This window comes from Enhydra lutris, unplaced genomic scaffold, assembly GCF_002288905.1.
Source record: "Enhydra lutris kenyoni isolate GAN:26980312 unplaced genomic scaffold, ASM228890v2 scaffoldscaffold13, whole genome shotgun sequence".
Lineage (NCBI taxonomy): Eukaryota > Metazoa > Chordata > Mammalia > Carnivora > Mustelidae > Enhydra > Enhydra lutris.
The window spans coordinates 27,397,363-27,411,928 of record NW_019154097.1 but is presented as its reverse complement, the minus strand read 5'-3'; the positions used below and the strand labels follow the sequence as shown (position 1 = coordinate 27,411,928).

At 49.6% G+C, this 14,566-nt stretch overlaps 1 protein-coding gene across 1 annotated transcript in view; it reads left to right on the top strand.

Moving 5' to 3' along the window:
* Positions 1 to 14,566, top strand: part of LOC111146358 (tubulin tyrosine ligase like 11) — a 222,486-nt gene that overhangs the window by 187,142 nt on the left and 20,778 nt on the right. Inside the window, exon 8 of the mRNA XM_022501885.1 lies at positions 4,548 to 4,654. Within this exon, the coding sequence (XP_022357593.1) occupies positions 4,548 to 4,654 (107 nt within the window). The remainder of the gene's footprint in view (positions 1 to 4,547; positions 4,655 to 14,566) is intronic.

The window sequence follows — 14,566 nt, the reverse complement described above, 5'->3', positions numbered from 1 at the left end:
CTACTTCATGTGAGGGTAGTCCGCTTGGAGAGCCCTGCTCAGGCCCTTTGTGGTGTCTGATCTGTTCTCCTTTTAAATTAGAGAATGGTTTTTCTCTTTTTTACTTTTTTCCCCCTTCCACTCCCTTTGCTCATAGGGAGATATTAATATGTTTCATAATGGGTAGCTGTGGGGGGTTTTATGCTCTGAGAGGCAACATGGTGTGTTAGAATGTTCTGGAAGAGAAGTAAAGGACCTCCCCCCCCATCATTAACTCCTCCGTGACTTTGAAAATACCCCTCTTCTGTGATGATCTCTTTCCAGTAATACTGTGAGATGCTATGCCTAGGATTCAGTCACCTTTAAAAAAAATGTATTTTCTAAACCAGAGTTGTCATTTTTCCCTCCTATTTAGTGTTGGTTTGGGTTTTTTTTTTTTTTTTTTAATTAGCAAATATTGATCATTTGTTAGCTTTCACCTTATGGAAAACTCTCCAGGAGAAATAAGCTGCTTTTCTTTCACGGAGAAGGATGAACACAAAAGAAATTCTATAAATGGGATTTTACAGTGTGGAAAAAGTTGATTTCTAAATTTCCCATGTGATGTCAGTAGTTGTTGAGAGGAAATGGGGATGATAATTTCAGATCTTTCTATACATGGGCTCCTAATGAACTTGAATGATTTGTGACTATCTCCTATCATATGTGCCCAAATCCCTTTGATTCTGGGGGGAAAAAACCAAAGAAGAAAAAACATTTCTTCAAAATGGCTCTGTGTCATGGAGGAAGGCTGGGAGCTGTCCTTTACTACTTCTCCATATGTGCCAGGCACTGAGCTAGTCCTTAAAATGGCTTTGAATGGTGAGTAGTCTTATCTTCATTGTACAAATAAAGAAAGAACCTCAGTGACTTGTTCAAGGTCACATAGCAGAGTCAAGATTCAAACTCCTGTGCATTTGTCTCTGAGCTCTTTTTGTCCCATGCACCTCTCCAGACAATCCTTTGTCAAGAATTGTCCTAGCTTGGGGTGCCTGGGTGGCTCAGTGGGTTAAAGCCTCTGCCTTCGGCTCAGGTCATGATCCCAGGGTCCTGGGATCGAGCCCCGCATCAGGCTCTCTGCTCCGCGGAGAGCCTGCTTCCCTCTCTCTCTGCCTGCCTCTCTGCCTACTTGTGATCTCTGTCTGTGAAATAAATAAATAAAATCTTTAAAAAAAAAAAAAAAAGAATTGTCCTGGCTTCTCCTGTTACCGTATTGCTTGGACTACTCTTCCACGGAAGAATTTATCCCTCCACTCCTGAGTCATTTCAGGAATTTCATCCCAGGGCATAAGGGGAAATGGTTCAAATGATTAAGAGCTACCAAGACTTCACGTTTTTTACCCCAGTCTCTGAGGTCACTTCCACCCTCCAAGAGTGGCATCCAAGACAGATTCAGCTCTGCACTACTCACTGGGCTCAGAATCCCACCTACTCATAATGGGCACAAAATTCATTCTGTAGTGATCGATGGATAGATGCAAAATTCATTCTAAACATGTTGTTACAAGGAGGCACTCCCTGTTTGGGTCAACTGAGAATATTTGGTGACCATGGGGACAAACCGAGGAGACTCTGTCCCCAAAAGACCCTGGTTGTCTTCCCCAGCCTTATATCCCAAAGTTCCCCCCCACCCCACAGGGCCTCTCTAGAGGCTCCCGCTTTCCCAGGCCCACCTGAGACTTTGCCTTGAATCCTGGGTTCTTCCTACGGCCCTGGGCTGGGTCATCTCACGACTTCTCCCTGAAGCTCCTTAGTCCACGACTCTCTCCTCCAGGGTAGGACTGGATGTGAATCCCAGCTGTGTGATCTTGGGCAAATCACGTCCCTGCTCTTCTGTCTCATCTTACCTGTCATTGAAATGGGACTAAGAATACTTCCATCACAGGGTGGTTATGAAGATCCAGGGAGCCAATAGGCAGGAGAGGGCCTGGCCTATGGATGGTTACCCAAGAAATGCCTACAGAAGCAAAATTCTTTTAAAGCATCTCCTGTCTCCTGCAGCCAGCATGGGTTTCCCCACTTCCCCTTTCCAGGCACCAGATATAGCAACCAAACGTGATTTGGGGCATCACTAGGGAGGATGAGTTACCTTGGAACAGGGATAAGTGGAGAATTCTCTTTGGTAAATTATGGCTCCTGCTAAAGGTTTCACACTTCTATTTTCTACCTGTCAGAAAAAAATAACTATATACCAGTGGTCAGTTTGGTTTCCCTTTTTATACTCCATTAACCCACAGAGCAAGCCAGGCAGAGCTCCTGTCCCATGGGGGAGCAGGTAGTCTGGAGGACACTGATATGATAATTAGGGGAACTCAGTGGCTCTTCCTAATGAAGCTTTGAAAAATGAGCAGTGTGGGTTGTTCACACACCCCGGGAGAAGCTGGAGCATCGTCTCCAGTGGAACCCAATAGAGATAGCCATCTTGGTGACAGGCGACGTGAAAAGCTCTGCGTCCATTGACATGTTGTTACCAGGGCTCAGTAACTGTGCACTGATGTGTTTGAAGTCCGCCACTGGTGACTTGTGATTGAAATACGGAGCAGGAGCCCAGGAGGGAGCGGGAGGTGAATTGATGGCCTGGGAAATACTGGTGGGAAAGAAAGGAAGGAAGAGGGAGGGAGGGAGGGAGGGAAGGAGCGAGCAGGTGTGCTGGCATACACGGAACACCAGTGTCATCTGGGCACCCTGCCGGGCACACGTCCAGCCACCACGGTCAGGGGTGTTCATGGGTTTGGAGAGGGGCTTCGGGGTGCCCAAATCCTGCTTGCCAATCAGCCCCTCTCCTGTGGGGTTCCTAAGGGAGCTATTCACACAAGGGCTGATGACAAATGGGAAATCAAAGAACCACTTTATCATTAGCTGGGGCAGTGGATGAGGACCTGTTTGGAGAGTTAAAAGCATCACTGAATGTAGTGCAGGCAGACAGCTGGCCCAGAGGTCTAGCTTCGGGATTCCCAGGGCAAACCCAGCCTGTGTTGGGACTTGCTTTCCAGCATGACCCTGTTCAGAAAGGTGGTGCCTCTGGACAAGGCAAGGGCTCCCTTTAGTCTGGACAGAGAACCTGGGCTCGCATACCCAGTCAGTCTGACTGGCGAGCACCAAATCTCCAGAATGGACAGGGCCACTTGCTGAAAGCACAACCCCAAGCAGCCTCTGAAGGGCCCACGTTCGAGCCCTGGAAGAGGAATTGGGAAAGGAGGGAGAGAGAGGGAGGAGAAGCAACAACTGTGGGCCCCCGGGTACTAGGCACATGCTGGGTTCTTGGCGTGTGCTGCCTCATCTCATCTCCAGCCCCCATGCGGGCGGATAGTCTTCTCTTCTTTTTAGGTATCAGCAAACAGAGGCATCGAAGGTTTAAGTAAATGCTCACAGTCACACAGCTAGAAAAAGCCAGAGCCAGCATTTCAATCCTGGTCTGTCTGATGCCCAAATCACGCTCTTTTCAGTGTGCCAGACTGCCTCCCCACATCTCCAGACCCGAAAAACACAAACCACAAAAAACAAAACGAAACAAAACCAAGAGGGGAGGAGGAGGATTGCAAACATGCCTCTGTGCTCAGACAGGGAGCTGATGTGGGACTGAAAACCTGGTTATCTGAGCCTCTCTGCACTGGAGGAAATAAACTAGGAGAACTTCTGAACTCTGAGGCCGGCCTGTCCCTGCCCCTGCCATTTCCAGATGACTCGCCAAAGTCAGGAATGAGCGCAGAGGGGCCCCGCAGCACGGTGCCTCAGCCCATGCAACGGGCGTAAGCTAGTGGCTCTCGTCTGCACTGGGAGTCTTGGGCTCACCGTGGCTGTTCGGGGCCCCTGTGACATCTCAGGGGACAGATTTAGATAGGAGCAGTGCATGAACCTCGAGCCCCTGCCTGTAGGTTTGGGCCCAGGGACTCATCTGGTGAACATTCCAGCGGGGAATCACTTCTGGATGGCAGTGATGTCTTCTGTCTGAACTCATGACATGGCTGTTTTCTTTGGGTCCCCCAGCAAGCCATTGTCACCAGACAGACACTGGTAAGAGAGCAGAGCACCCAGGTCCGGCTTTTCTTTCTCCTCCTAGAGACTCACGGATGTGGAGGTAAAGATAGGCTTAGGACAATTTCTGAAACATGGGATTCTCATTCCCCCTGGAGCAGGCAGAGACCTCCACCGGGAAGTGTTAGAAGAGGCCAAACACAGCGACTGTTTTGTAAGGATGGAACCTGAGGCTCAGGAATGGGAGAATCCATCTCCAGGGCCATCAGCTTCCAAGTGGCAGAGCTAGATTCAACTCAAGACGTGCCGTCCTCAAGTCCTTGCTCTTTCCAGCCTTTTAGAATTGACCAAATGACAGAAACCCACATGATCTAACCTTCGATTACATTTTTGGCCTTCTTTCCCACCACCCCAGCTGTATGCCCATCGCTAATTCCAGCTGTGGGAAGGGGGGGGTGCTCCAGGCAAGGCCCCCAGCCCAGGGAAGGAGTAGAGGCAAATGGAAGAGGCCACGCCCCTTCTAGCAGTAATATGTCCCCTCCCGTCTTTGGCAGGAACTGCAAACTCAGCAGCAGCAGCTTGTCCATGGCGGCCGTGGACATCCTCTACATTGACATCACAAGGAGGTGGAACTCCATGACGCTGGACCAGCGGGACTCGGGTAGGCACCTGAGGACTGGCCTCCGCCCTGTCTAGTGGGAGTCCAGAGGGTGGGCGGGACCCTTTGGGTTTTTTCTTATTCAGGGTCAAGTTGGGGAAAGAGGAGGGTTATCCTGTCAGCTCTAGACATCGCTAAAGGGATTGAGCTGAACTTGAATTCAGGAGCCTGAATTCCTCTACCAAGGCTGTGCCCACTCAAATTTGAATGTCACCATTAGAATTCCTTGTTTCTGCTTAAGGCTTTGATTATACTCACTTAATCGTTCATGTGCTCATCTCTCAGCACACATGTACTAGCGTGTGCTGGGCCAGGCCCGGGATAGATGGGAGTGAGGAGCACTTGGCTCTCACTCACTATAGACCAGGGAGGCAGAGGAGAGCCCAGTGCTGGCATGCCATGCTGTGTGCTGGTGTGGAGGGGGGCGCAGGGAGGGGAGCCCAGTGGAGGAGATCCTGTGGAGGGAGGCCTGAAGAAGACTTCTTGGAGAAGGGTGAGTGGGATAAACCAGTGAACAGGGCAGCATGGACCCCTCTGGCAGGCGTGGTCTGGCCGAGACACGGACACAGGTAGAAGGCTCAGATAACCCCAAGAAACTTGGAGGGGCTGGAGCAGGAGGGGAAGGGAGAAGGGGCAGTGATGGGCTTGCTAGAGCCATCCAGGCCTTGAATCCACATAGAAGAGTTTGCTCTTGATCCCCTAAATTATGGCGGGGTGGGTGTGGGGAGGGTGAAGGGTTCCGTTAGAAGGATCCACCTTGGGGTGAATGCATTTCTGATCTTCCTCACACAGTGTTTTTCCAAAAAGGCATAATAACTGTACCTGACATTTGTATAGCTCATCATAAAATTACGCCGTGCTTCCGTGCATAGTCCTCATTAAACGTCCCCGTGAGCTAGTGCACTAGGTATCAGCGTTTGAATTTCACAGATGGTAAACTGTAGCTCGGGCGACCGAGTGCCCAGGCTTCCCTTCCCTGGGCTGCCTCCTGGCCAAAGGGACACCAGGCAGGAGGGGGCAACTCGGCGAGCAGCTTTCTCCTGTGATCTGTGGGGAGGTCAAGAAATCAGAGCTTGGGAGACCCAGATTACCATTGACTGTGCCATTTTCTACCCATGTGAGCTTAGAAAGCCATTCTGCCTCCTGTCTCCGCTTCCTCTTCCGTAAATGGGGCCAACCGTACCTGCTCGCCAGGGGTGCCCTGCGGTCTCTGTGTCCGTGGGTAGGAATGTGGGAATGTGGACCCTTGCTGGCAATACAAAGCGGCTCATCTTATCAGTGGGCGGGGCTTGGGGAGAACCCCGGGGGGAGGTCTGTGTGAGCGTGAGGGGATCCCTGTCACATCCCGCCCCCCCCCCCCCACGAATGGGCTACAGCTTTTGACCGCAGAGATCATCACCTTTTAAATAATGATGCCACCGGCTGCCGGTGGTTGGGCAAGTCCTACGCGTGAGCTCTCCGCCGGGTGCTTCGTGGGCGCAGCCCTGGCTGGAATTCTGGAAGGAGGTAGAATCACCTCCTCGCAGAGAGGACGCTGAGGTTCGGCCTTAGGTGGCGGGCGTGGCTGTCACACCAAGCTGCCACCGCTCCCCTTGCGGGCTGCTTGATCCCGCGAGGGGTCCTGGGGTGGGACGACCACCCAGCTCCCTACGGTTCTCCTTCCGTGAATGCAAAAGCGAACCTCAGGGAATACCGGTAGGCACCGAGTCAACAAGGTGAGTTCCACCGCGTGTCTGTGGGCGGAGCGCCCTCGCAGCCCTCCCTGGCAACCAGGAGCGGCTGGAGATGGCGCGTCTTCCGAATCAGGCAGATTAATTATCATCTCGAGGACGGAAGGCGCTCACATGACAGTTGAGCGGCGCGCTTTTTGCTGACGCCTTCAGAAAGCGAAGAAGTGTTTGCTCTGTGAGTTGAATGCAGGGAGTCCTCGCAGGATCCTGTGGAGGGGGCCGGGAGAGGGGGTGGGGGTGGCGGCGGAATTATTAAATATTGAAATTGATCAGGAGTAGCAGCAGGAAGCTATTTATCATGTTTTATTGCTGCAAACTAGCATTACCATCTGGCCCATTGTTAATTCTGAATAGCTTTTCATGTTTTGTTTGCCTCTTAAATTGCTCTCTGTAAGCGGAATCCACAGGGGCTGTCCACAGCGCAGGCTTGGGTGAGGTTTTCTGGGGTCTGCCAGGATCTCTGCATCCTGCTGACCAAGTGAAAACGATGAGAATAATACCAGTTTTTAGCACCTACTGACAGGCGAATCCCGGGCTGGGATCTCCCAGGCCTGTGGCCATGCCCCGGTCATCCGTCCTTAGCAGCAACTGGGATTTCGAGATCCCCTCCCATCTCCTGGCTGGTTCTCACCCCAGACCTTCCTGGTGGGTGATTGTATCCCATTTCACAGATGAGCATCCTGAGGTTCCAAGAGCGAGTGACTTGTCTAAAATCTTACAGCCAGTGAGTAGCAGAGGCCCCCATGTGAAGTCAAGCCTCCTGCCTCCTGGCCCAGGATGCTGTCCCCTATCCAGCACCGCCCCCCCCCCCCAAGCAGTGGTGTTCATTTGAGTGACCGGGGAGGGAGCGGGGCTGGTAAAGCAGGGAGGTGAAAGCTCAACTCATAGAGCGCAGGGCCTCTGGGAAGATGGAACTGGAGTGGGAGGTTGGTTGCCTGGTGTGAGCGCCTGTCTCCCCTGACGTCATCCTCAGAGTTTAACTCCTGTTTCCATGGCTCCTGAAATGAAATCACAGACTTGGGGGTGTGGGGTACAGATAGTGGGGGCTGGGCATTACAGCCAGAGAGGAGAAGCCTGTCTGTGCCCAGGGTCTCAGGGACTACTACTGTCTGGCAGCTGGCAAAGAACAGGGGCCCCATTCTTGCTAACTGAGAAGGCTGGTCTGACACCCCGATTCTCAAGGATAAGGTGCTTCTGAAGTCAGCCACATTCTTGGGAGCATTTGGGAAGCTCCCGAATAGCACAAAAGGACATTTGTGGTTGAGGGGTGGTTTTTCCTTTGGGTGAGGCTCAGCAGAAAGAACCAGACAGTCCTCCTTCCTTCCCTCCATGGTGCCGAGCCAAAGGATTCTCGTGCTCTCAGTTCCAGCTAAGTCCTGGCCAGAGGTGTGGAAGCCCAGTCAGTTGGGAGCAGCTTTACCTTTCCCAGAGCTGCCGTGGGGCTGACAAGAGAGTAGTCAGAAGAGAGATAGAACTGGGCTGCCATTCTCAGAGGGCACACATTCACCCATTCAACAGACAGGTAATGAACATGTTAGCAGGTATTGGGCTGATGGGAATATAAATTATTTACAGATCCTACCCTTGAGAAAAAAAGTAATAGAGACCATTTACTGCACATTTACTATGTGACAGAAATACAAAAGGCTTGTTATGAATTCTCCCATTTACTTCTCACACAGCCCTGTGAGATAAGAGTTTTTCTCCCATTTGACAGACAAGAAGCCCGAGGCTTCAAGAGGTGAATTTAAACAGGTGTGTCAAGTACATCAGCGGGGACCCTGGGATTTGAACCAAAAGCCGTCTGCATTCAGAGCCATTTGCCTTTTCATTAAACCCAGTGTCTCTAGCCACACAAATGAAAAGGACACACAGTTGACAGTTGTCGTAGGGTATGGCCAGACCCCCCTTAGGGGAAGCAACAAAGGAGGGGCGCTGTGAGGGTAAGAAAAAGAACATTTACAAAGCCCTTAGCATGGTGTGCATCCCAGAAAAGTCACTCTCTATGAGTTCGGTACCCCTGAAGGCTGGCACAGGGCCAGAGCAAGCATCTTGCTCAGTGCCCAGTGAATGTTTGATGAGCAGATTAATGATGATAAAATATGTCCTGCATCCCAAAAATAGGGTGTTCTGAGAGTGAGGGCCACGGCTTATGGTGGAGGTGGTCTCACTGACAGAGTCTCCCTTTCTACTCCTTAACGTCCTGCAGAAAACACCAGCCTGTTTGGCTAAGAGCATCACCCTACACCCTACACCCAGCACCAGCTGTGTCTAACTGCTCTGGCAAGGTCCCCTTTCTGGAAGCCAGCCCAGACCTCCCTTCCTCCCTTGTGAGGCTTCAGCAGCTGCTGAAGGGTTAACCCAATTCCTGATGTCTGAAACCTTAATGAAACCTGCCTGGGGAGACCCTACTATTTAAGGGGAAAAAGAAAAACAGTGTTTAGAAAGATAAGTGAGAAAAAAAAATCAAAACTAGTATATTAAAAAAAAGATTTCACATCATGAACTCTAAATCTCAGACTATTCTTTTAAGCAGCCTTGTTTTCTATCTTTTTTTTTTTTTTTTTTTTTTTTTTGCCCAGAGCTCAAGGGCACAAAACTGGATTAATCATAATCCTTGGTTCATTGAGAGCCTTCCAGCCCCATCCACGCATAACCTGCTTTTATCTAGTCAGCTTTTTAAATTAGTAATTTTTAAATAATGTAATAAGCATCCACGACTCACCACCTAAAAGGAAAGCTAGGACTTGACAATAACCCACGCCCAGCAGGTGGCTCTCCCCCAGCACCAGCCCATTCCCTGCCTCTTTCCACCCACAGGACCCTCGTCTGGATCCTGCGCTTGTCAGTCCCTAGATAGTCTCGCTGCTTCTCTGTTAGAATGTCAACCACTACTTAGGAGCGTCATGGAATTTAGCAATACGCAATCTCACACTGCTCCGGGAGGCCAGCGTAATCAGCATTAAAATAAATAAATAAAGATTTCAATTTGCAATTCTAGAATTTCTAGCAGAACGGAAATCTAAAATGCAGGTCTTCTCAGCCAAACTGAGGTCTGGTAGCCCTGTCATTGCCCAGAATCAAATGAAGGAACAAACGTGTCAGTGAAGTTGCAGTCATTTCATGTAAATTGCACTCACAAGCACCTCCTTATCATTGAGGCTTTGCTCTCAACTCTTCCCAGAGTGGAATTTCACTTCTCTGTGCTAGAGATGAGAACAGCATCAAGATTAGGCAATAAAAGGTAGTATTACTGCGTCATCTATGAGAGGCCAACATTTCACTGGCAAAGGGAACATTTGGCCCAGCACCTGGACATCTTGTCCATCTAACACACAACCGACATCTGGAGTCTGTCCCAGTAATCAATGGAACATGATTGCAAAGCAAGAGAACATGGATTGAAGGGTCTTTCCCACCCCCACCCCCGCTTCTCCACCCATTCAAGCACGCATGCGCGCACACACCCCTTGCTTGCAGAGGGAAATCTAGGAGTGGCATCGTTTAATGTCTGATACATCCTGCATTTCTTCTGCTGCCTGAAGAATGCCTGAGCTACATGGGCCCCCTTCCTGGGGCTGCCTGAGTTTGAGCGGCACTATAACCGAAGCCACAGGCTCCGGGATCCAACAGACCTGGCCTCGAATCCGAATCTGAGCTCTGCAACTTGCTAGCAGGTTACATACTCCCTTGGAGCCTCACGTTCTTCCTCTGCAAAATGGAGATAGTAATGGTGCCCACCTCCTAAAAACAGTACCTGGACGAAGTGAGACAGAGCACACGAAGCGCTCAGAGCAGGGGTGGCCATGGCACGGCTCAGGAAGGGTCTGCCCCTGCCACGGTCACATGCATGGCTCTTGCTGCGCTCCTTTCTCCAGAAATGCTTCCCGCACCTGCTCATGCCCAGGGCTCCATAGGTGCTGGGACCGGACAGGAGGAAGTGCCTTCCTGCCCGGTCTGTGACTGTAAACCGCCTGGTGCCTCGCTGCCATCGCCTCCCATTTCCTCGCCCCTGAGTCCTACACCACACTGCGGGGTGGTGTGGCCGGGAAGAAGGGGCGTGCGGTGGGTGCTGTGAGACTGGGGAGGGCTAGAGGCTGTTAGCCAGTCTCCCTGCACACCTCCTGTGGTCTCCGATGGCTGGCTCTGGCCATTCCTTCACGTGCCTGCTCTCACACTGGGGGTGCTCGCTGCAGCGGCCCCCAGCCCTCCCTCTGCGTCATGTCTCCATGTGAAGCCCACCAGCAGCTACCTGTGGGTGCTGGTCTAAGACCCCATTGCTAGGGTAGAGGGTCTGCATGAGGGAGGGCCTCGCAGACTAGAACCCCCTCCCCCGCAGCCGCCACCACTCTCACTAGCCCCCTACTCACTCACTCCAGCTGGGGTAGCCGCCACCTTGGAGGGCCTCCATGAGGCTCCTTACCTCTGCTGGAAACCCCTCCCCTTGCACCACTACTGCCCAGGCCATCTCCATAAGGAGAACCTCTTAACAACACCGATCGCAGCCACCTAAATGCCGTGGAATGAGTGTGGCCTCTGCCCTTTAAGCTAGACTTAACCTCCGTGAAGCCGAGCGCTATGCCCGGCACATAGTAGGTGTTCTGCAAACGTGTCAGAGGAGCTCAGGTCACACCCTGACGATCAGCGGCGCCCGTGGGTGTCTGAGTCTTATGACTGTCTCTCACCAAATTTCCTTAGTCGACTTATGCAAATCAGGTGTCTCCTATACTTTCATCAGCTGGAATGAGCCCCAACTAAAATGTATTTGGTTAACGATGTACTGAAATATTTAAAAGTATTTTTACTTGGTGTTTAACAAAGCCTGGCTTATACATATACATGGACGGCCCCCTCCCTCTGAGATCGGGGAGGCGGTGGATCATTCAGCAGGCTCCATGCCACGCCTCTTGCAACGTGTCTGGCGCAAGTAACATTCTTCAGCCTTGGATTTTCTTGAAGTCAGATGGTCTGGACGCGCCCTACACGCTTACAAAATAGTCAGCATCAGAATCATCCTTAATAAAGGCAAGCGAGCCGGCAGAGAGGCCCGTGCACCCTCTGCCTCGCACAGACCCCTGAGGGCCTGCCGCCTCGTGGGCTGCATGTTCTGGAATCACTGCTCCCCTCCGCAAGGGCTGCCAGGAGCCCCCGTGTCCCGGGCACCCATTCGTCATCCTCTCCACCGTCACCTCTGGGGTGAAGGGAACAGGCTGTCTGTCCACTAGCTGGTCTGCCCCGCCGGACCCTCAAAACTCACAAAAAGGGAAAAGCAGAATGATATTTTATGCAGCACCCCCCCCTCTTTGCTTGTGCCTGTTGCTTACCACTGTGGACCTTGCAGGGACAGCCGCGGCGGGAGGGAGGTTGTCAGGGAAGTGGGAGCCCCCAAGTCACGTGGCCTGCTGTCCCATGGCGACACCCCCCAGCTGGCAGCTCTTTGAGGGGACACTTCAGCTCTGCGAGCCTCAGTTTCCTTTAAAAGGGGGCTGATGACATCCACCTTGGGTTGTTTTAAGGATTTAGTGAGGAAGTGTATGCCTGGCTCAAACAAGTGTTTGTCAGTCGGTCTGTCTGTCTGTTTGAAGCACTGTCGAGGTTCCTGATGTTTGTGTGCGCTTTACAGATTACAAAGCACTCTCCCCGTCCTCTTGGGACTCCTGGTAAGCTGGGTCTTATTCCCATGAACCCATTCTCAGAAAAGGAAACTGAGGCTTGGGGGGATGGGGCAGAGCGAGATGGTGGGTGGAGCAGAGCGGGAACCCTGTCCCGAGCCTCTGCCTTGTGCTGCCTAGGAAGTGACAACAGTCACAGCCACATGAAGGTGGAAGGGCCCTGCCAATCCCCAAATGTCCCCAGGCCCAAGACCCTGATTCAGTGACCCAAGCATCCCTAAGGGTTGGGCAGAGCTATGTTTGGTCCCCAGTCTTGGCTCAAGGAGACATTGGCTGTGACAGACACATCTAGGGGGCTTCTCCCCCAGGCAGCCCCCCTCTGCTCCTCCTCCCACCAGAGACTCCCCTGTTCGCATACACTCTACTGTCACAAATATGGCACAGAAGCGCCCCACAGCCCTGCTACTTAGAGATGAGGAAATGAGGACTGGCCGGGTTAAGGGCCACCTCCAATGGTGCCCAGCTAGTATGAAGAATTTGCCTGCCTTTTCAGACTGGCTTCTTTCACTTAGCAGCATGCATTTAAGGGTCCTCCGTGTCTTTTTGTGACTCAATCGCTCAGTTCTTTATATTTCTGAGCAGTAGTCCGCTGAATGGTTATATCACAGCTCGCCAATCCTTTCACCTATTGAAGAATATCTTGGTTGCTTCCAAACTTTGGCAATTATGAATAAAGCTATTATAAACATTTGTGTGCAGTCTTTGTATGGACATAAGCCTTCAGCACAAGTGGGCAAATACCTAGGAATGTGATTGCTCAATCATGTAGTAAGACTGTGTTTAGCTTTGTAAGAAACTGCCAAACTTCCAAAGTAGCTATACCCTTTCATGTTTCCGTGAACAATGAACAGGACTGCCTTGTCAGCATTTAGTATTGTCAGGCTTTGGATTTAGCCATTGTAATGGGAGGGTAGTGGTGTTTCATTGTTTTCATTTGCATTTCCCTAAAGACATAAGAGATTGAGCATCTTTCCATTTACTTATTTGCTTTCTGTACATTTTCTTTGGTGCGATGTCCATTCAGATCTTTTGCCTGTGTTTCAATTGGGCCATTGGGTTGCTTTCTTCCATATTGTTGAGTTTTAAGAGTTCTTTGTATATTTTAGATACAAATCCTTTATCAAATATGTCTTTTGGAAGGGTTTTCTCCCAGCATGTGGCTTATCTTTTGAATTTCATAACAGTGTCTTTTGCAGAGCAGTTCTTGATTTCATTAAAGCCTAACGTCATTTTATTTTTTGGTGTTTTTTGGTTTTTTTGTTTTCGGTTTTTTTTTTTTTTTTTTTTTTTTTTTTTGCTTTCATGGATCTTGCTTTTGGTGTTGTATCTCCAAATGCATAACCAAATCCAAGGCCCCCTAGATTTTTTCCTATACTATCTTCTAGAAGTTTTATAGTTTTGTATTTTACATTTAGGTCTATGATATATTTTGAGTTAATTTTTGTGAAAGGTACAAAGTCTGTGTCTAGATTGGGGGGGGAGGGTGATGGATATGGATGTCCAATTATTTCAGCACCATTTGTTGAAATGACTAGTTGTTTTTTTCCCCCCCCCATTGAACGGGCATTGCTCCTTTGTCAAAGATTAGTTGATTACATTTGTGTAAGTCTATTTCTGGACTCTCTATTCTGTTCCATTGATCTATTTATATGTTCTTTTGCTAGTATGATGTTGGTTTTTTGGTTTCTTTAAAAGATTTTATTTATTTATTTGACAGATAGAGAAAGCATGAGCGGGGGACTCGGGGGGGTGTTGTAGAGGGCAAGGGAGAAGTAGACACCCCACCGAGCAGGGAGTCTACTCGGGACTTGATCCCGGGACCCTGAGATCATGACCTGAGCCAAAATCAAGAGTCAGACACTTAACCAAATGAGTCACCCAGGAGCCCCCCATATAAATTTTAGATTCACTTTAATATCCACAAAATGACTTTTTGAGATTTTAATTTGGAATGTGTTGACTTACATACCTTTTCTTTTCCTGTCTTACTGTATTAACCAAGACTCCCAGTACAATGCTGAAAAGAAGAGGTGAGAAGGGGACATCCTTGCCTTGTTCTCAGTCTTAGGGGGAAAGCATCTAGTTTCTCTCCACTAAGTATGATCTTAGCTGTGGATTTTTTAAAAAAAATAGATATTCTTTATCAAGTGAACAAAATTTGTTTAGAGGATGTTTTTCTTTTAAATCATGACTGGGTATTTGATTTTGTCAAATGTTTCTCCTGGATCTATCAGTATGATCATATGATTTTTCTTCTTTGGTTTACTGATGTAATAGATTACATTAATTAATTATTGAGTATTGAAACAGACTTGCACACTTGGAATAAATCCCATTGGCAATGGTGTGTAATCTTTTTATACATTATTAAGTTTCATTTGCTAAAATTTTATTGAGGATTTTTGTATTCGTGTTCATGAGACCTATTATTCTATAGTTTTCCTTTCTAGTAATGCCATTATCTATTATTAGGGTAATGCTGGTTTCATAAAACAGAATTGGGAGGGTAGTGG